This window comes from Haematobia irritans, chromosome 4 (assembly GCF_050003625.1).
Source record: "Haematobia irritans isolate KBUSLIRL chromosome 4, ASM5000362v1, whole genome shotgun sequence".
Lineage (NCBI taxonomy): Eukaryota > Metazoa > Arthropoda > Insecta > Diptera > Muscidae > Haematobia > Haematobia irritans.
Genome location: NC_134400.1, coordinates 102,353,475 through 102,375,500, shown reverse-complemented (window position 1 = coordinate 102,375,500; position 22,026 = coordinate 102,353,475). Strand labels below are relative to the sequence as shown.

General features: G+C 30.3%; 1 protein-coding gene and 1 long non-coding RNA gene across 2 annotated transcripts in view; both read right to left on the bottom strand.

Annotated features, from left to right (window-relative positions):
- The window catches only part of LOC142235690 (cyclic GMP-AMP phosphodiesterase SMPDL3A), a 329,846-nt gene that overhangs the window by 242,456 nt on the left and 65,364 nt on the right, over positions 1 to 22,026 (bottom strand). Inside the window, exon 5 of the mRNA XM_075306949.1 lies at positions 13,639 to 14,087. Coding sequence (XP_075163064.1) covers positions 13,639 to 14,087 — 449 coding nt within the window. The remainder of the gene's footprint in view (positions 1 to 13,638; positions 14,088 to 22,026) is intronic.
- Positions 8,171 to 8,642, bottom strand: LOC142232899 (uncharacterized). The gene is made up of 2 exons (XR_012721244.1): positions 8,560 to 8,642; positions 8,171 to 8,492 (listed from the first exon to the last, which is right to left on the bottom strand). It is a non-coding gene; the product is annotated as an uncharacterized LOC142232899 (long non-coding RNA).

The window sequence follows — 22,026 nt, the reverse complement described above, 5'->3', positions numbered from 1 at the left end:
CCATGAAAAATTTGTTTAAAAAACAAAACTTTGTCACATGTTGTTTCTATAGATTTTTTCTTTCTTTCTTTAAAACATTTCACCATTTTTTTAAAATTTTTTTTTGTATAAAATTTTGTTTGTTTAATAAATTTTGAAAAAGATTCAATGTTTAACAAAAAATAAAGTTTTTCATAAACGAAAAAAGAGTTTCTACAGAAATATACTTTTGACAAAACTTTCTATAATAACAAAATTTCCTATAGAATCAAAATTTTGACTAAATATTTTATGTAAGTAAAAAAAATTTTATACAGAAATAAAATTATGACAAAATGTTCTATAAAAAATAATTGACAAAATTTTCAACAGAAACAAAATTTTGGCAAAAATCTTCTGCAAAACTACAAATTTTACAAAATTTTCTATAAAAAGACAACTTTGACAAAAGTTTCTATAAAGAAATTTGACAAACTTTTGTATTGAAAAAAATTGTTTACGAACTTTATAAAAAAATTAAAAAAACTTTGTTTCTATACAAAAGTTTGCCAAAGTGTTGTCTTTGTAGAAAATTATGAAAAATTTTGGTTTTACAATCTCTATTATTGAATTGTAAATATACAAAATGCTGTCCAATACAAAATTTTGTTCTTATAGAAGATTTTGCTTTTATAAAAAAAAAACTTTTTTAGACAATTTTGTGTTTTTGTCTAAAATATTTCAACATTTTGTTCTATGAATAATAAAAGGTATAAAAGTCCATTGTTAAGTCAAATCGTCTAACTAAGGTATAGAAAAAATTATCCTCTTTTAGAAAGTACAATAATTTATATCGTTCTCTGCCGTAAAATACTCGCCGTCTGTTTTTTTTATATGTTGACGACTATATTTTTTCTGTGTAATATTTAAAATGTTATCAATCCTTTATTTCGTTAGAAAATGTTGTCTAAATTCTCCAAATATATTTCATTTATCAACAAAGTTAGTAATCAATCAATTTCTAACATCATTTTTATTAATAGAATCCCAAAAACATAGTATGATTTTAAAAATTCCCAATAAAGGATAAAAATTCGAAAAATGTCTGCAAAAAAATGTTTTAGGTTTAACTATCATACCTTATATATAATAAAACAAAATCCAAAAATCTAGGTGCTACAGGATTCGAACCTGGACCTCAGGACCGCCACTTCACAGCGCTACATGCTGAGCTACGCAAGCGCTGATGGCTCTTTGACATTACCACTTACAATACATATGGTATATTTGCACCAATTAACATAACAAACAGAAAAACAAATCATTTACAAATGGCGGGAATTTCGCAAAACTAGTATCTCATTCCAGTGTTACCAAGTGAAATATATATAGTATTAAGTTACCTTATCGCTGTCGGCAAAATGAAGAGTTTTTAGAATTCATTTGTTCAATATATATCGTTAAACAGATCTAAATGCCGCATTATAATCATATTAAAAGAAAAGACCAGAACGTCTAGGAAAAGTATCAGAGACAATTTATATTTCTTTTAGAAAACTGTCAAATTTTTTTTCTTCAGAAATTTTTTTCAAAACTTTATTTCTTTGAAAAAATTTTCAAAATTTTATTTCTTTGGAAAACTTTTCAAAATTTTATTTCTTTAGAAGATTTTGTTAAAACTTTATTTCTTAAGTACATTTTAGGAAAAATTAATGTAGTTAATGTAGAAAGAACAAAACTTCTATCAAATTAAAATTTGTTATGAAAAACAATTATAGAAATAACATTTAAAAACAAAACCAAACCTGTAAAGAAAAATTCTGTAGAAGCAAAATGTTCACAAAATTTTCTGATAGAAATAAAGTTTTTAATAACAATTTCTGTAGAAATAATTTTTTTACACGAAAATTTGGTAATAGGAATTTCTTTAGAAACAAACTATTAACAAAATTATTTATAGAAATAACATTTTTAACAAGAATTTCTGCTACAAAAGATTTTGAAAAAAAAAATCTGTAGAAGGGCAAATTTGAAAAAAGTTTCAGTAGAAGCAAATTTTCCGATAGAAATAACCATTTCAACAAGAATTTTCACAAGGCTTAGACAAAATTTTCAAAGAACATTTTTAAAACAATTTAATAAAGAAATACATATATTGTTTAAGAAGAAACTTTATAGAAACACAATTTGAAAATAAAATTTTCTTTAGAAAATATATGACAAAATGTTCTTTGGAAAATTATAATGAGATTAAATTTCTAAAAATGTCTACAAGAAAACAACAAAAGTTAATGAAAAAATCACAAAATTTTCTAAAGACGAAAACTAATTTCTATAAACATTTTGACGTAAAGGGAGGAAAAATTTTATATTAAAATACATTTTAAAACAATCATTTCTTAAAAAAATTGGTAAAATGTTATAAAGAAAGAAATTTCGACAAAACTTTCTATAGCAACAAAATGAATTACAGAAGCAAAAATCTCTAGAAACAAGATATGATAAAGTTTGCTTTTTCTTTTTCTTAACAAATTTTTATCATATTTTCTATGGAACCACAATTTTGACCAAGTTGCCTATAGAAATTTTCTTAAAATTATCCATAAAAACACAATTTATAAGATAAAAATCTAAAAAATGATAAAATTTTCTAAATAATTTAAATTTTTTTTATTTTTAACAACATTTTCTAAATAAATAATATTATGACAAAACTTTCCATATAAATTAAATTTCAAACAAATTCTAAAAAATAAAATTTTGGAAAAAATTTAAATCATTTTGTCAAAATTTGATTTCTTTTAAATTTTTTTCCCAAAATTTTATTTTTTAGAAATTGTTTAAAATTTAAATTATATGGAAAATTAAAAACATTAAATTTTTCATAAAATGTAATTAAGAAATAAAGTTTTAACCACATTTTCTATACAAATAAATTGTTGACATAATTTTCTAAAGAAATAAAATTTTGATTTTTTTTTAATAAATAAAGTTTTGACAAAATTTTCTGAAGCAATAAAATTTTAACAAAGTTTTCTAAAAAAAAAAGAAAATTTGACAAATTTTTATTTTATTTTTTTTTTAATAAAGTGTCGTTGATACTTTTTCTAGAAGTTCTGCTCTTTTCGTTTTTTTCAAATCTTATTATAATGTGGTGTTTAAATCTGTTTAACGATACATATTATTCATATTCTAAAAACTCTTAATTTTACAGACAGTGATAAGGTAACTTAATACTATATTTGTAATAATATTTGTAATAATAATATTTGCACTTGGTAACACTAGAATGAAATACTAGCTTTGCGAAATTCCCGCCATTTGTAAATGATTTGATTTTCTGTTTATTAAGTTAAATGGTGCAATAGCATATGTATTGTAAGTGCTAATGTCAAGGATCAAACAGCGCTTACGTAGCACGGTATGTAGTGCGGTGGAATAGGAGCCCTGAAGTCTAGGTTCAAATCCTGTTGCACTCAGATTTTTTGGATTTTGTTTTATTATATATAAGGTAACATCTGATAGTTAAAACTAAAACATTTTTTGCAGACATTTTTCGAATCTTTATCCTTCATTGGGAATTTTTAAAATCATACGATGTTTTTGGGATTCTATTAATAAAAATGATGTTAGAAATTGATTGATTACTAATTTTGTTGATAAATGAAATATATTTGGAGAATTTAGACAAAGGAATTGGGAAATTTACACGGACGGGTGTAAAAATTATATGGTTTTGAGTTCCAAACAATTAATTTTTTACATTTTTACATGTGTGAAAAATATAACAAATTGTATCAAGATACCCTTTGAAGATAATATTATTTGTAGTAAATGCCCTCTGTAATGTAAATTTTAATACAATGTTTGGGATACAAAATGTTTGTAAATATAATATGCTTAGATGCAAACATATATTAAATAAAAATACCCTAAAAACATATATGTGTTTAGAAATACAGATCTAGAGAGTATACTGCAAGTAAAAGAATGGATGTAACCAATTGGCGCATTAAAAAATATAAACACAAAAAAATGTGTATACCTAAGGTGAAACATAATATGTTAGAAGAATACAAACAATATTTTGTTTGGACCAATCCTGATAATCGCTACAATGTGTGGAAATAGTAATAAATTGTATAAAGATGCCCTCTGGAGATAATATTATTTGTAGTAAATGCCCTCTGTAATGTAATTGTATGAAACTCTAAAATAGTGAAGACAAAAACCAGTGAAAACGAAGAATGCGCGGTAACACTATTATGTATTATATATATCGTATAATTTGAGTACACGTCCTTGAAATATGCGATAAAATGACACAGTCCTTGAAATATGCGATACAAAGGAAAAACGTTGTATATAACGATCCTTACATGGGAATTGGAAAAAATAAGTATATATAGTACGACAAAGTAGAATATAACAATTTACTGTAAAGTAAAGTACAAAAAAACACTGTCCCCAAACTATACGTTATACATATATATATATATATATATTTATATATATATATATATATATATATATATATATATATATATATATATATATATATATATATATATATATATATATATATATATATATATATATATATATATATATATATATATATATATATATATATATATATATATATATATATATATATATATATATATATATATATATATATATATATATATATATATATATATATATATATATATATATATATATATATATATATATATATAAAACTCTGGCTTTTGAGGCCATATAAGTGTAAATCGGACGAAATATATATATATATATATATATATATATATATATATATATATATATATATATATATATATATATATATATATATATATATATATATATATATATATATATATATATATATATATATATATATATATATATATATATATATATATATATATATATATATATATATATATATATATATATATATATATATATATATATATATATATATATATATATATATATATATATATATTTCGTCCGATTTGCACTTATATGGCCTCAAAAGCCAGAGTTTTGCCCTGACTTGCTTCAAATTTTGCACGAGAGGTACTTGTAGCGGTGTCGTGTGCCAAATTTGGTTAAAATCGGTTCAGATTTAGATATAGCTCCCATATATATCTTTCGCCCGATTTGGACTTATATGGCCTCAAAAGCCTTGACTTGGTTCAACTTTTGCACAAGGAGTACGTTGAACAGTATCCCAGCAAAAAAAGAGCTTCCAAAAAAGTAGTTTGGATCCCCAATCTGTGATCCGGAAGTAGTGCAAACTTGGATCATCTCCAATGAATTTAACATGGGCTTGTCAGAGGACGGAAGTACTCCCTTTGTGGGTCCTTTGCATTGCTTTAGATGTTGTGCCCTGGAAGTTAATTTGAATGAAGAAATTTAAAAAGCGAAAAAACAAAAAACAATTTTTTTCAACCAATTTCACTTTTTTCATCCGTATGTTTTATTACACAATTATTTTCCTATTATCTCATTTTTACAATATGAAAAACTTTTTCGCTCCGATCAGGGTTTGAACCTGGGTTTGCTGGCACCATAACAGAACGCGTTAACACACTCAGCCACAACCACCATTGAACATAAAGGGTGATACGGTCAAAATTTGGTCAATATAAACTTGACGTATTTCTTTAAATTTTGCATTTTAAAAACCTGAACACCCCTCATTTTGAAGGTGTGTGTGTGTAGAATGTTGCTCCTATTTTGATTTTGGAATTCACTCTTCAGTTGTCAAAATGCCGTCCAAGCAAGAAGAGCAGCGTATCAAAATTTTGCTCGCGCATCGCGAAAATCCGAGCTACTCGCACGCAAAGCTGGCAAAATCGGTAAAAGTTGCCAAATCAACCGTTACAAATGTAATTAAAGTGTTTGGGGAACGTTTGTCGACAGCCAGGAAGTCTGGATTGGGGGGAATTCGAAAACCGGAAGCCGCTGAGACGACAAAGAGAGTTGCCGGTAGTTTCAAGCGAAACCCTAAACTCTCTCTCCGAGATGCCGCAAATAAGCTGGGTGTATCGTCTACAACCGTGCATCGAGCCAAAAAACGAGCCGGACTATCGACTTACAAGAAGGTAGTGACTCGAAATCGCGATGATAAACAAACTACGACGGCCAAAGCGCGACCCCGGAGGCTGTACACGACGATGCTGACGAAGTTTGACTGCGTGGTAATGGACGACGAAACCTACGTCAAAGCCGACTACAAGCAGCTTCCGGGACAGTTTTATACGGCAAAAGGAAGGGGAAAGGTAGCAGATACTTTCAAGCACATAAAACTGTCAAAGTTCGCAAAGAAATATCTGGTTTGGCAAGCCATCTGTACCTGTGGCTTGAAAGCAGCATTTTCATAGCTTCCGGGACTGTCAACCAAGAAATTTACGTGGAAGAGTGTTTGAATAAACGTCTGCTGCCTTTCCTGAAGAAACACGGTTGTTCCATACTGTTTTGGCGGGATTTGGCATCTTGCCATTACGGTTAAAAGGCCATGGAGTGGTACGCCGCCAACAACGTGCAGGTGGTTCCCAAGGACAAGAACCCTCCCAACACGCCAGAGCTCCGCCCAATTGTCAAGCGGAACCTAAGAAGACCAAAAAAACTGCTAAGGACGAGCAGCAGTTCAAGGCAAACTGTCTTTTTGCGGCGAAGAAGGTGGACAAGGTGGCTGTACAAAATCTGATGGCAGGTATCAAGCGTGAGGCCCGGCAATTCGGATTTGGAAAAGCGAAAGCCTAACTGAATATTTTTCCTGAATTTTATACTAATTGAACTTGAAAAAGAAATTTAATTTGATTTTTTAAATAAACGATTTCACAAATTTACACGCATTTTCCCTTGACCAAATTTTGACCGTATCACCCTTTATTTTCCCAAAACCCACAATTGGACACCTACACTGAAAAAACAGTGAACGCACCAGGAAGAAAAATTGTGGTTAATTTTAGAAAATTTAAATTATTTTTAGAAATTTTTAACTAAACAGTATTACAAAAACCCTGACATCATGTCGATATCACAAAAACATGTAAACATTTTTCGATAAATTCAAGAAAATTTATTAGATATAATTAATTTTTTCCATTTGTTAAAGAAAATTTTGTAGTTTGAAGGAATAAATTGGAGTTTAAAATTGAAAGAATGCCTTTAATGCCGCACGAAGTTCAACATGGGCACATTTTACATTTTACATTTACAATTTACAAATTAAAAGATGTAATGAACTATTTTGTAAGAAGTACGAATTTAGTAAATCTTTATGCTGCGATTGTGTATAATTTCTTCCCGTTTTTTAGTTCATTTAACTAACGTACGCACAAAAATATTAGAGAGCTGAAAGATTAGATAATTGGGCACATTAACGATATAGAATCACAATTCAATTCAACGTCATCGAAAATTTGTACAATCGAATGAAGAATGTGTGGCCGAGATAGCGGCAGTCGATAGGTTAACCGTACATAATTATCGCAATAAAAAGAAACGACAATAATTTCATTAACCCTCTAATGTCCAATCACGCCTTTAGACGGGCTTCATTGAGGAAGCTTTTAGAAAAACACACCTTAAGGCAACCAAAATGTGTAAAATAAAAAGAAAACTTAGGAGAAACTGTTCAAGAGGCTTTTCAGCTTATACTGATTAAGCATTTAATATGTAATCAGCTGGCAAACAATTGGGGCATTAGAGGGTTAATAAGTTGTGTTTTATTCAAAATCAAATTAGCTAACCTTTGTAAGTACTTTCAGTTCCTCAACGAATATAATATTATATATAATATCAGAATACAATATTTCATCTTTTTTTTAAGAGAATCTTGCGAAAACCCAATTTGGATGAAATACATATTTAATGTCTCAATTTAACTTTTTCCTATCCTAAAAATGAAAATACCACTTTTAACTCATTTACGCTTTGTGCAAACTTTTGTCTAAATACCGTTCTTTTTTTAGATTTATTTCGGCCTTACAGAGCCAAAAATTAAATCAAGAGAAGTGGACTGGAAAAACATTTCTACGAAGCCAGAACAGCTCTTGTAAAGCAATCGCAATTTGTTAAATTAACTAAACTTGTAACTGGGTGTTTCAAGTGCTGCACATTTGCCCTCAAACTGAATAGGATAAATCCTCTTTGTGAGATGCTGCTGCAACTGGAAACAAAAGAAAGGAGATTCGGAAAACAAACACAAGAAATTAAAAGTTTATTTTAAGCTTTGTTACTCTCTTTCGCTCAACGCAAATGAAATGGTAAATTTTCTACATCTGTTTCTGTTTCTGTTTTTTTTTTTCGGTCATACCAAAAATTTCCAAGAACAACGCGGTAAGGGATAACTTTAAGTGGTCCATTTTTCTTGTCTTCTTTGTAATGCGCTAATTTAATGAGGATAACTTGAAATATCAGTGCATACACTTATAAATAATTATATAAGTGGTAAAAGTTGTGCTAGTCCAATATTTCTCTTTTATTTCTTTTTCAACTAAAGGTTCGAGTTGCTAAAATCAAAAATAAATTTGTTAAAGTAGAATAAATTAAACTGGGTTTTGGCAATTTTTTGTATACTTGAAGGGGAATGGTCCACAGTAACCTCGAATATTATGGAGCGAAATTGTGAACTTAAAGAAAAACTAAATAAACATAATTTTGACAAAATTTTTCAATAGAAGTACAATTTTGACGAAATAAACCCAGCCAACTGCACTCAAATCGATGATTTAACAGTGGTATAGGAAAAGAGATATGTTTGTACGAATTTATTTCGGCATAAGCCGGCTATCATGTAAAACCTTTTTTCGTAAGGTTCAAGTGTGGTTCATTGTTGGGTTTAATGAACTGCCTGAATTTATTCTGATAATTGGTTGATAGTTTTGCTGCAAGTAGAGGATGCTGATGAGGAATGTGGTAGTTCCGAAACGTGCGTCCATCCAACCATCTTGCTGTCTATAGGGCTTTGCCCAAATAAATTTGACAAAGATTATTTTCCTCTGTTGGTTAAGCTACACTGGTAGTTTAGTCAATGCATGGTTTTAAGCTGAAATCAAAAAACAACAACAATGCTTAAAGAACAAATCCAACAATAACAAAACGAATGAAATAACATTTTGACAAAATTTTCAATAAAAACAAGTATATACAGCAGTAAGTTCGGCCGGGCCGAATCTTAAATACCCGCCACCATGAACCAAATATTAGGGTTTCCTTTGAAATTTCAGGAGGGCTTGAGGACACTTCCCGAAGATAAATTTAAAGATTTCACCTATGAGGACTATATCATATTCTGGATTTATAAGAACCATTTTTGTTTGAGTTTTATAGGAATCATTAACATCTCTTGTAAGTGTGCAAGAAAATTATAAAATAACATCTTGATTTGAAATCTTAAATCTGTAGAAGTAAAATCTGGAAATTTTGCATTCAGTTTCAAGCAATTTTCATGATCAGTGCCTTCTATACCCTCAAGAAGGGAAATCGGTCTATATGGAGGCATTACCAAAGGGACCGATAAAAACTTAATCCGACACACGTTTTTGTGAGCCTAAAATAGCAGAATATTTACAATTTCAGGTAAATCGGATAAAAACTACGGTTTCTAGAAACCCAAGGAGTTAAATCGGGAGATCGTTATTATGGGGGCTATACTAAAATATGGACCGATACTCACCGTTTTCGGCACACCTCTTTATAGCCGAAAATACCTCTAGATTTCCAATTTCAGGCAAATTGGATAAAAACTTCGGATTCTAGAAGCCCAAGAAGTAAAATCGGGATATCGGTCTATATGGGGGCTATACCATAACATGGACCGATACTCACCATTTGTGGTACACCTCTTTATTGTCCTAAAATATCTATAAATTTCCAATTTCAGACAAACTGTATATAAACTACGGATTCTATAAACCCAAGATGTAAAATCGGGAGATCGGTCTATATGTGGGCTATACCAAAACATGGAACGATACGGACCATTTTCGGCACACCTGTTGATGGTCCTCAAGTACCTCTAAATTTTCAATTTCAGGCAATTTGGATAAAAACTACGGTTTCTATAAGCCCAAGACCCCAAATCGGGAGGTCGGTTTATATGGGGACCATACCAAAATATGGACCGATTCTCACCATTTTTGGCAAACCTCTTTATGGTCATAAAATACTTCTAGGTTTAAAATTTCAGGCAAATTGGATTAAAACTACGAGTCCAAGACCCCAAATCGGGAGGTCGGTGTATATGGGGACTATATCAAAACCTGGACCGATATAGCCCATCTTCGAACTTGACCTGCCTGCAGAAAAAAGACGAGTTTGTGCAAAAATTCAGCACGATTGCTTCATTATTGAAGACTGTAGCGTGATTACAACAGACAGACAGACAGACGGACATCGTTATATCGTCTTAGAATTTCTCCCTGATCAAGAATATAAAGGGTGATTCTTTTGAGGTTAGGATTTTCATGCATTAGTATTTGACAGATCACGTGGGATTTCAGACATGGTGTCAAAGAGAAAGATGCTCAGTATGCTTTGACATTTCATCATGAATAGACTTACTAACGAGCCACAACGTCGAATTTTCAGTGAATGGGCCCTAGAAAAGTTGGCAGAAAATCCGCTTTTTTATCGACAAATTTTGTTCAGCGATGAGGCTCATTTCTGGTTGAATGGCTACGTAAATAAGCAAAATTGCCGCATTTGGAGTGAAGAGCAACCAGAAGCCGTTCAAGAACTGCCCATGCATCCCGAAAAATGCACTGTTTGGTGTGGTTTGTACGCTGGTGGAATCATTGGACCGTATTACTAAAGGCGGGATTGGGCATTAGAGGGTTACATAAATTTATAAAATAAAATTTTGACAAAATTTTCTATAGAAATAAAATGTTAACAAAATTTTCAATAGAAACAAAATTTTGAGATAATTTTCTATAGAAATAAAATTTTGACAAAATTTTCTATGGAAATAAAACTGTGAGAAATTTTCTATAGAAATAAAGTATGACAAGCATACTTTTCCTCTGTTGATTAAGCTACACTTGTAGTTTAGTCAATGCATGGCTTTAAGCTGAGATCAAAAACAACAATAACGTTTTAATAATAAAACTTAAAAAAATTTTTCTATAGAAATAAAATTTTAAGAAAATTTTCTATAGAAATAAAATTTTGAGAAAATTTTCTATAGAAAAAAAAATTTGACAAAATTTTCTATAGAAATAAAATTTGACAAAATTTTCTATAGAAATAAAATTGTGAGAAATTTCTATAGAAATAAAGTTTAAATAATAAAACTTAGAAAAATTTTCTACAGAAATAAAATTTTAAGAAAATTTTCTATAGATATAATATTTTGAGAAAATTTTCTATAGAAATAAAATTTGAGAAAATGTTAAATAGAAATAAAATTTTGACAAAAATTTTTATGGAAATAAAATTTTAAGGAAATTTTCTATACAAATAAAGTTTTGAGAAAAGTAGAAAAAAAATTTGGCAAATTTTGTATAGAAATAAAATTTTGACAAAATTTTCTATAAATATACACATTTTCTATAATTGATTTTAAAAAATTTTAATTTTTGGTTTAGATCATACTATCAAAGTCTCAAGGGATATATATATATACTTAACCCTCTAATGCCCGATTTTTGTTTGTTTTTGTCAGCGAATTAAATATTCAATGTTAACGACAGAAAAATAAGAAAACTAAACAAAAAAAGTTATACGGTAAAATTCAGTATATGCTATAAAGCCTCTTGAATAGTTTTAACTAAGTTTTATTTTTAGTTTATTCATTTTTGTTGCCTTCAGATGCGTTTTACTAAAAGCTTGCTGATTTAATGAAGCCCAGCTAAAGCCGGGATTGGGCATTAGAGGGTTAAATAAATTTATAAAATAAAATTTTGACAAAATTTTCTATAGAAATAAAATGTTGACAAAATTTTCTATAGAAACAAAATTTTGAGATAATAGATAGAAATAAAATGTTGACAAAATTTTCTATAGAAATAAAATTTTGAGAAAATTTTTTATAGAAATAAAATTTTGACAACATTTTCTATAGGAATAAAATTATGAGAACATTTTTTATAGAAATAAAATTTTGACAAAATTTTCTATAGAAATTAAATTTTGACAAAATAAATAAAATGTTGACAAAATTTGTCTATAGAAATAAAATATTGTCAAAGTTTTGTATAAATATACACATTTTCTATAATTAATTTTAAAAATTCTAATTCTTGTTTTAGGTTATACTATCAAAGTCTCAAGGGATATATAGACTTAAATAAATTTATAAAATAACATTTTGACATAACTTGTTATAGAAATAAAAATCTGACAAAATTTTCTATAGAGATAAAATTTTGACAACATTTTCTATAGAAATTTTGACAAAATTTTCTATAGAAATAAAATTTTGAGAAAATTTTCTATAGAAATAAAATTTTGACAAAAATTTCTATAGAAATAAAATTTGACAAAAATTTCTATAGAAATAAAATTTTGAGAAAATTCTCCATTGAAATAAAATTTTGGCATAATTTTCTATAGAAATTAAATTTTGACAAAATTTTCTATAGAAATTAAATTTTGACATAATTTTCTATAGAGATAAAACTTTGACAAAATTTTCTATAGAATTAAAATTCTGTCATAATTTGTTATAGAAATAAAATTCTGATAAAATTTTCAATAGAAATTTAATTTTGACAAAATTTTCTATAGAAATAAAATTTTGACAAAATTTTTTATAGAAATTAAATTTTGACAAAATTTTCTATAGAAATTAAATTTTGACAAAATATGTTTATAGAAATAAAATGTTGACAAATTTTTCCATAAATACACACATTTTCTACAATTAATTTAAAAAAAAATAATTTTTGTGTTAGGCCATACTATCAAAGTCTCAAGGGATATATAGACTTAAATAAATTGTCGCTATTAAAAAATATTAAATTAAAAAATAATAAATAAACTTCTGAAAAAATAATATAACACTTATTTTGAAGAAACATTTTTTTTTTTTTCAATAATAACCACCAACATTTAATTAAACTTTGCAAAACAACATTTTTTATTTGGTAAAATTTTCTTCAAATTTTGGTAGATTATTTTTGGCTCGAGTGCCAACCCTGAAAGCGCAGCGAAGTGGTCAGGGTTACGCTAGTTTACTCTTAAAGAAAATACTTTTCATTAAATGGAAATTTCGTGCCGGATTAAAGTATTTCTTCTCAGGGTGCATATTTTGTTCTCTGAAAGAAATTCTTTAGGTATATGAGAACTTTATTAGCTAAATATTTTATTTCAGAAATTCTTGTGTTGGTTTTTTACTTGTACGAGTATTAGACAACGACAAATCACATATGCATGCCTAATTTTTAGAGGAATTTTTCATATTCTCAAATTTGCATTTTTGATTGTGTTCTTTGGAATACAACCCTCCTTCAATAACTTATCGTATTTCTTCATTGATTACTAGTTTACCCCGAAGAACGATTGAATTCTGAGGTTTTCGTTGTACATGTAGCTACAGGTATACCATAAATTTATGGCCTTGTTTTTATGAACGAATTCCCAATTGCCCCAATTTAATAAGGACTCTTCCACAGCATGACAAAAATGATAGAATACATTCAAAAGAACACTTACCGTTTCCTTGTTAGCCTTTGATTTCGATAGAACCTCTTCCAGCCATATCCATTGTTTTTCCGTATCTTGATTTTCAAATTCGGACAAAGCACTTACTCGGCCACCGCCTTCCATGCCATTGTAATGCATTCCATTCGGCATCACATTTATACCACGATGATGACCACCGCCATAGCCATAACCATGCCCTGAGGACCAGTCACTGGCATGACCATGATGCTGATGCACATTGCCATGATGGTAATAATAATTTTTGTATTCTGATGAATCGGAAGGACCACTACCACCACTCATGCCAATCCCACCGTTCATCATGGAATTGGGGGGCATGCGTTGGCGCACAGCTGCTAAATGGCTTTGTGCATATTTTGGATCATGCCGCATGAAATTTGTATTCAATGCTATAATGCGAAGACGACTTTTTGTTTGTTCGATGGAATAATAGCCACCTGCAAAATACGACAGAGAAGAAAATTTTAGTGCGGATGAAACCAAGAGCATAAATGAAAATCAAAGACAATACTTGGGACAGATGTTTGTACTCACTCCCACAAGCTATGCGAAAATACACTCAAAAAAATATGAATTCAAAGTAATGACCAAATGCATGAGAAAATTTAAGTTGCATTCGGTATAGAAAATATTTATTTTTCGAAGGAATTAAATCAAATTTCTTCCTAGTTATAATGGAATTTAGAGAGAGAAAAAAAACACAACTCAAACTCACCTTAAAGGCCGGTATTAATTACGAATTATTTCGCTGAAAGACACTACTAATTTTGTGTTTCACATGTGGACACAAATATGTAAAAATTCTCAACTCTAACAGTAAACGATATGCAGGACCGCTTGTGAACAGAGAACAATTTGGGAGATACTAGAGAGATTAAAAAACTAATTTGGCTTTTCTCGGTTTTAAAAAAATTTTACTTTTTCCCACTCCGGTGGACAACGGTTTTTTTTTTTAAATAAATAACCGGTTTTCATAAAAATATGTAATTTGGAAAAAATCGAATTTTATTTATTTATGTCGTCTATGGAATAGTACTTCCTTTCAGACTACTGGCTAAAAATAAATAACATCTATTGGCACAAAAGTTCAACAAGAAAAAAAATTCAATAATTTATTAAACCATTGACTACCAATGTCCACATAGGAAGACATTCAGAAACGACAACAAACTCTCTTTCCCCACTTATTTTCGATTTATTTCTCGATGTTATTTTAAATTAGAGGCTTTAATCCAAATAAGATATAAATACTTCCCATATTGGTCAGCACTAAAATGCATTTTTATAAACTTATTTAACAATAAATAAAAAATACAACATTTTTGAGACTATTTTGCTATTGAATATGTCTAGTAAATGGACATTCATATGAGAACTGTAGCCGATATTTTTCCGGATTCTTGTTTGTATTTTTTCTCAAACTTCTATAGATACACTGGTAGAAAAAGTTTCGTTAATACGATGAATTTCTACGTTGTATTAACGAAATTCTTCATTAAAAGTCAGCCAACGTAGCATTTCGTTATAACAACGTAATTTTACGTTATATTTACGAAACCCTTTATGGAGTACATTTCGTAGTATTAACGAATAATTACGTTGCTATTACGTAGGCTTTTCGTTGTATTAACGTATATTAGTCGTATGAATGAAATTTATTCATTGTATGGATGCAGTTTATACGTTGTATGAACGAAAATCATTCATAGTAAGAACCCAGTTTTTTCATTGTATTTGAATGTAGTGTATTATTATACCCTGCACCATAGGATGGGGGGTATATTAACTTTGTCATTCCGTTTGTAACACATCGAAATATTGCTCTATGACCCCATAAAGTATATATATTCTGGGTCGTGGTGAAATTTTGAGTCGATCTGAGCATGTCCGTCCGTCTGTTGAAATCACGATAACTTCCGAACGAAACAAGCTATCGACTTGAAACTTGGCACAAGTAGTTGTTATTGATGTAGGTAGGATGGTATTGCAAATGGGCCATATCGGTCCATAATTATATATTGCCCCCATATAAACCGATCCCCAGATTTGGCTTGCGGAGCCTCTAAGAGAAGAAAATTTCATCCGATCCGGCTGAAATTTGGTACATGGTGTTAGTATATGGTCTCTAACAACCGTGCCAGAATTGGTCCATATCGGTCCATAATTATATATAGCCCCCGTATAAACCGTTTTCCAGATTGGAGCATCTTGGAGGAGCAAAATTCATCCGATCCGGTTCAAATGTGGAACGTGTTGTTAGTATATGGTCTCTAACATCCATGCAAAAATTGGTCCACATCGGTCAATAATTATATATAGCCCCCATATAAACCAATCACCAGATTTGACCTCCGGAGGCTCTTGGAAGACCAAAATTCATCTGATTCAGTCGAGGTACGTGGTGTTAATATATGGCCTCAAACACCCATGCAAAAATTGGTCGAAAGCGGTCCATAATTATATATAGCGCCCACAACCATGCCAAAAGTGGTCCATATCAGTTCATAATCATATATAGCCCCCATATAAACCGATCCCGAGATTTGGTTTTGAAGCCTCTTGGAGGAGCAAATTTCATCCGAGACAGTTGAAATTTGGTACATTGTGCAGGTATATGGCCGTTAACAACCATGCCTATCTAGGTCCATATCGGTCTATAGCAGCGTTGCCAATTTAGCTTTTTTTCCCGCTAGATTTGGCTTTTTTTGAAGACGTTTAGCGGGGAAAAAATGCATTTAGCTTTTGGCTTTTTTTCTGGCTTTTTTTCATGACCCTTTTAACTATTTTTGGCTTTTTATACCCTCCATCATAGGATGGGGGTATATTAACTTTGTCATTCCGTTTGTAACACATCGAAATATTGCTCTAAGACCCCATAAAGTATATATATCCTGGGTCGTGGTGAAATTCTGAGTCGATCTAAGCATGTCCGTCCGTCCGTCCGTCCGTCCGTCCGTCCGTCTGTTGAAATCACGCTAACTTCCGAACGAAACAAGCTATCGACTTGAAACTTGGCACAAGTGGTTGTTATCGATGTAGGTCGGATGGTATTGAAAATGGGCCATATCGGTCCACTTTTACGTATAGCCCCCATATAAAGGGACCCTCAGATTTGGCTTGTAGAGCATCTAACAGAAGCATATTTCATCCGATCCGGCTGAAATTTGGTATATGGTGTTGGTATATGGTCTCTAACAACCATGCAAAAATTGGTCCATATCGGTCCACTTTTACGTATAGCCCCCATATTAACGGACCCCCAAATTTGGCTTGCGATTGCTCTAAAAGAAGCAAATTTCATCCGATCCGGCTGAAATTTGGTACATGGTGTTGGTATATGGTCTCTAACAACCATGCGAAAATTGGTCCATATTGGTCCACTTTTACGTATAGCCCCCATATAAACGGACCCCCAAATTTGGCTTGCGATTGCTCTAAGAGAAGCAAATTTCATCCGATCCAGCTGAAATTTGGTACATGCTGTTAGTATATGGTCTCTACCAACCATGCAAAAATTGGTCCACATCGGTCCATAATTATATATAGCCCCCATATAAACCGATCCCCAGATTTGTCTTGTGGAGCCTAAAAGAGAAGCAAATTTCATCCGATCCGGCTGAAATTTGGTACATGCTGTTAGTATATGGTCTCTACCAACCGCGCAAAAATTGGTCCACATCGGTCCATAATTATATATAGCCCCCATATAAACCGATCTCCAGATTTGGGTTGCGGAGCCTCAAAGAGAAGCAAATTTCATCCGATCCGCCTGAAATTTGGTACATGATATTGGTATATGGTCTCTAACAACCATGCAAAAATTGGTCCACATCGGTTCATAATTATATATAGCCCCCATATAAAACGATCCCCAGATTTGGCTTGCGAAGTCTCCAAGAGAAGCAAATTTCATCCAATCCGGTTGTAATTTTTAACATGGTGTTAGTATATGATCTTTAACAACCGTGCCAGAATTGGTCCATATCGGTCCATAATTATATATAGCCCCCATATAAAGCGTTCTCCAGATTTGACCTCCGGAGCCTCTTGGAGGTGCAAAATTCATCCGATCCGGTTCAAATTAGGAACGTGGTGTTAGTATATGGTCGCTAACAACCATACCAAAATTGGTCCAATCACACAAAAATTGGTCCATATCGGTCCATAATCATGGTTGCCACTAGAGCCAAAAATAATCTACCAAAATTTTTTTGTATAGAAAATTTTGTCAAAATTTTATTTCTAGAGAAAATTTTGTTAAAATATTATTCGGTTCATAATAAAATTTTCATCATTGTCAAAATTTTATTTCTATAGAAAATTTTGTCAAAATTTTATTTATATAGAAAATTTTGTTCAAATTTTATTCGGTTCATAATCATGGTTGCCACTCGAGCCATCTACCAAGATTTTATTTCTATAGAAAATTTTGTCAAAAGTTTATTTCTATAGAAAATTTTGTTAAAATTTTATTTCTGTAGAAATTTTTGTCAAAATTTTCTTTCTATAGAAAATTTTGTTATACAATTTAGAAGATGGTGTTAGGAGGTTTTAAGATGCCTTGCCATCGGCAAGCGTTACCGCAACTTAAGTAATTCGATTGTGGATGGCAGTGTTTAGAAGAAGTTTCTACGCAATCCATGATGGAGGGTACATAAGCTTCGGCCTGGCCGAACTTACGGCCGTATATACTTGTTTATTTTCGGCATGTTCCTATTGAAATATGGATAAAACTTCGCTTTAACCTAAGCCTTGCTGCCAGAATAAGGTTTTCCACATATTTCAAAGCTCAATTGAAACATTAATAATGAGTCCAGCCATTATGTCAGTAAACTGTCAGTAAATTATTAGGAATATTAGCATTTGACTCGTTTATCCTTTTTATGTTATTATAATATTCTAAAGTTATTATGATATTTCTAAATTAAAATAGTAGATGTGAATTGCTTTGTACACTGAAAAAATATTGTTTGAGGCCAAAGATTTCATGTCCTTAAAATATAAACGCGAATTTTGGTTATAATAGCATTTGTGAATTTCTGTTATATAAACTGTTTCCCTTGTCCAAAAAGCGATAAAGTCGTTTTGTCCTTATAGTTAAGTGATTCAACTTAAAAATGGGTATCTTTTCATGAAAGAAGGCTAGGGTCAATTCCAAAAAATTCTCAAAATTAATGAAATAGTCTTTAAATTTGTGGAGTTTTTGTATCTTGACCACAAACCAAAATAGCGTTCAAAAATAGAAGAGGGGTTTCAACATTTTATTTTAAAAACGTATACATTGAATAATTTCTACTTAAAGTCGAGTCTGAATTTGGAACTTTAAGCTGTCGTTAGCACGTTTTTAAAGCAATGTGATAGCTCATGAAGAAAAAGCAGAAAAAACGAATAAATACAAATTTGATTCGGAATCAATACCAAAATCATTAGTGTACAAAATCATTGGAATCGAACATAGAAATAATTTAATAATAATAATAAAGTTTTGAATGTGGTATTATTTTTTTTAACACAAAAAAAAATCAATAAAAAAAATTCGTTGTGATAGGATCAAAACAAATCTGCTATTTATTAATGGAATGGATTTATTCAGTATAAACGTGCAAGACAGTTAGAATGGGTTTTATTCTCTTGGGTAATATTAGGAGAAGTTATTAAAATTTATCATTAATTCAGTTAGAACGAAATATATTGATATTTTCTAATGCAGTTCTATGTGACATTGTGCAATATATCGCACATTGGACTTGTTGATGATTAACCAGCTGATAATCGCAAGTTTACTGGGAAAAATGTTTTTACTAGGAAATATAAACGAAGGACTTCCAGTACAAATTTGTGATAGTAATCAAAATGTATCTAGTACGCAAACATAGCTAATATGACTTAGATTTTCTTACAGTCTCACAGAAATGGAAATAATGAATGAATACAATTAAAATAATATGCGTTTTAAGTGAAACAAAGCCTTTAAGTTTGATAAATTTCAATCAAAAATGTGACTTTTGATACAAAAAAAAATTAGCTTTTTTTCTAGCTATTTTTTGACATTTTTTATCTTTTTTTTGGCTAGTTTTTTGGACAAATCTAGCGGTTTTTGGTGAAACAATTCTGGCAACGCTGGTCTATAGTTATATATAGCCCTCAGATAAATCGATCCCCAATCACACAAAAATTGATCCATATCAAGTTCATAATTGTATATAGCTCCCATATAAGCGACACCTTATTTCAATTTTGGCTCTCTACGTACCGTGCAAAAGTTTGTATCGATTCGTAGTTATTTGTAGACTTACGTACATAAAATTCGGCCTGGCCGAAATTTCGGCCGTATATACTTGTTTCAATTAAAATTTTAAATGAATTTTAAAGAAATATTCAAAAAAAATTTAATTGTTTCAACAACTTTTTTAATTGAAACAAAAATCAATCACAAAACTTAATTGTATCAAGAAATTTTTTAATTGGAACAATTAACATGTCAATTGACGTTGGTGATTGATGCTATCATTTCTGTAATTGAAGGCATTTCAATTAAAGATTAATTGGGTGAATTAATGTCGTGATTGAATCCAAAAATTATTTTTTTTTGTGTGTTAGCTGCAAAGAGGTACACTGTTTTCACCACACGATTTGAAATTTAAATAAAACACATGCCAAATTATGAGATGACCAAAAACTATTATTTTTGTATATGATTTCTTATCATTTAACATTTAAATATAATTTCGGTTATATGGCCATCACGACTATGTTGCACAAAGGTAATTGGAGGTAGAATTTTCGACCACCTTTTCAAGTAGTGATGTTGAATATTAGTTTCCAAAGCGTCAGTCGTTGCTCGTTTATCCATGCATACCAATGACTTTAGGTAACCCCACAAAAAATAATTGAGTGGCGGCAAATCACACAAACACGGAGTCCAATTCACAGGTCGATTTCTTAAAATAATGTTGTCGTTGAAATTAAATGTTCTTTCAATGAATCCATTGTTTCGCCCGCAAAATGGCATGTGGCAGCATCCTGTTGAAACCACATTTCGATTACATCCATATCTTGAAGTTTTGGCAACAAAAATTCATTGATCAAGATTCCGTATCGATTTCTATTCACGATAACGCGCCGTCCTTCCTCATTTTTAAAGAAATAAGGACTGATGATTCCAAGAGACCATAGACCGCAACCAATTCTTCATTCTTGAATGGCGTGTGGATTATATTTTCTTCAAATATGGCATATATGACATATCTATTCAACCAAAAATGAGCCTCATCACTGAAGAGAATTTTGCATTATAAAATTCACAAAGTGGCCAATAAACATTTTTAATTGAACACTGTTTTTTTTAAATAAATTTCCAAGATTTGGAAGCGTTGTACTTATGCATGATGATTTGCCAAACAATACAGAGTAGAGACATCACTTTAAACTGTCAAAACATATGTCAGACAACAGAGTGATTCACATAAAAAACTCCTAAAAGCACCCTCAATATTAACCGATTTTCCACACTGCAAAAGTTTCCATATTATATTGCAAGTATTATTTTGAGTGTACATGGGGAATTGGATACGAACATTTTTGTGAAATGTATGTCAACAAAACAAAAAAGAAATTTATCTGTGAACATTGTCTCATGCCCGACGTTTTGAGGCTGCATCGATATTGCCTTCTAATCAAGACATCAGTTTTTGTTTTATATTTACTTTTGTTTCCAATACTGATGCTTTTACGTCTTATGCTGGACGACATGATGTAATGTTTACCCAATGGGGATTTTCTTATTACCATGGTACAACACTTGTAAGTATTGTACATCAAATTGGGGCAAAATGTATTTTTTCGATTGTTTTTTTTTTTTTTTTTTTTTTGTTTACATCAAATTTGACAGAGACATTGCAAACATTCGCTTTATTCGTTTCGAATATCAAATGTTGTTTCCTTTGAGAAATTCGTTAAGTACATATATAGATGTATAGCAGAAAAACCGCATGTGGTTCTTTGGGGAATTCCTTGTTTAAATTATCTAAACCAAGATTGATTATACGAAGGAAACTTTTCTAGTGCCACATTTAAAATATTCAAGTTGAAACTAAAATAAACTTGAAGATTGTTATAGTAGAAGCTTGAAGAAAAGTTATATATTAAGGTAAGAAATGTGAATGACATATATTTTTACGTTGGAAAGAGTTGAAAATTTATACAATGGGTAACGGATATAAGCATATCTCATATAATAAAAAACGTATATAAGAAAATGTTATATAAATATTATTTTTTGGTATAAGAAAAAAATTATAAAAGAACAAATTTTACATTCAGGTTAGATGACAATTCTATTATGAATATAACTCCTATAAGAAAATTTGGTTATGA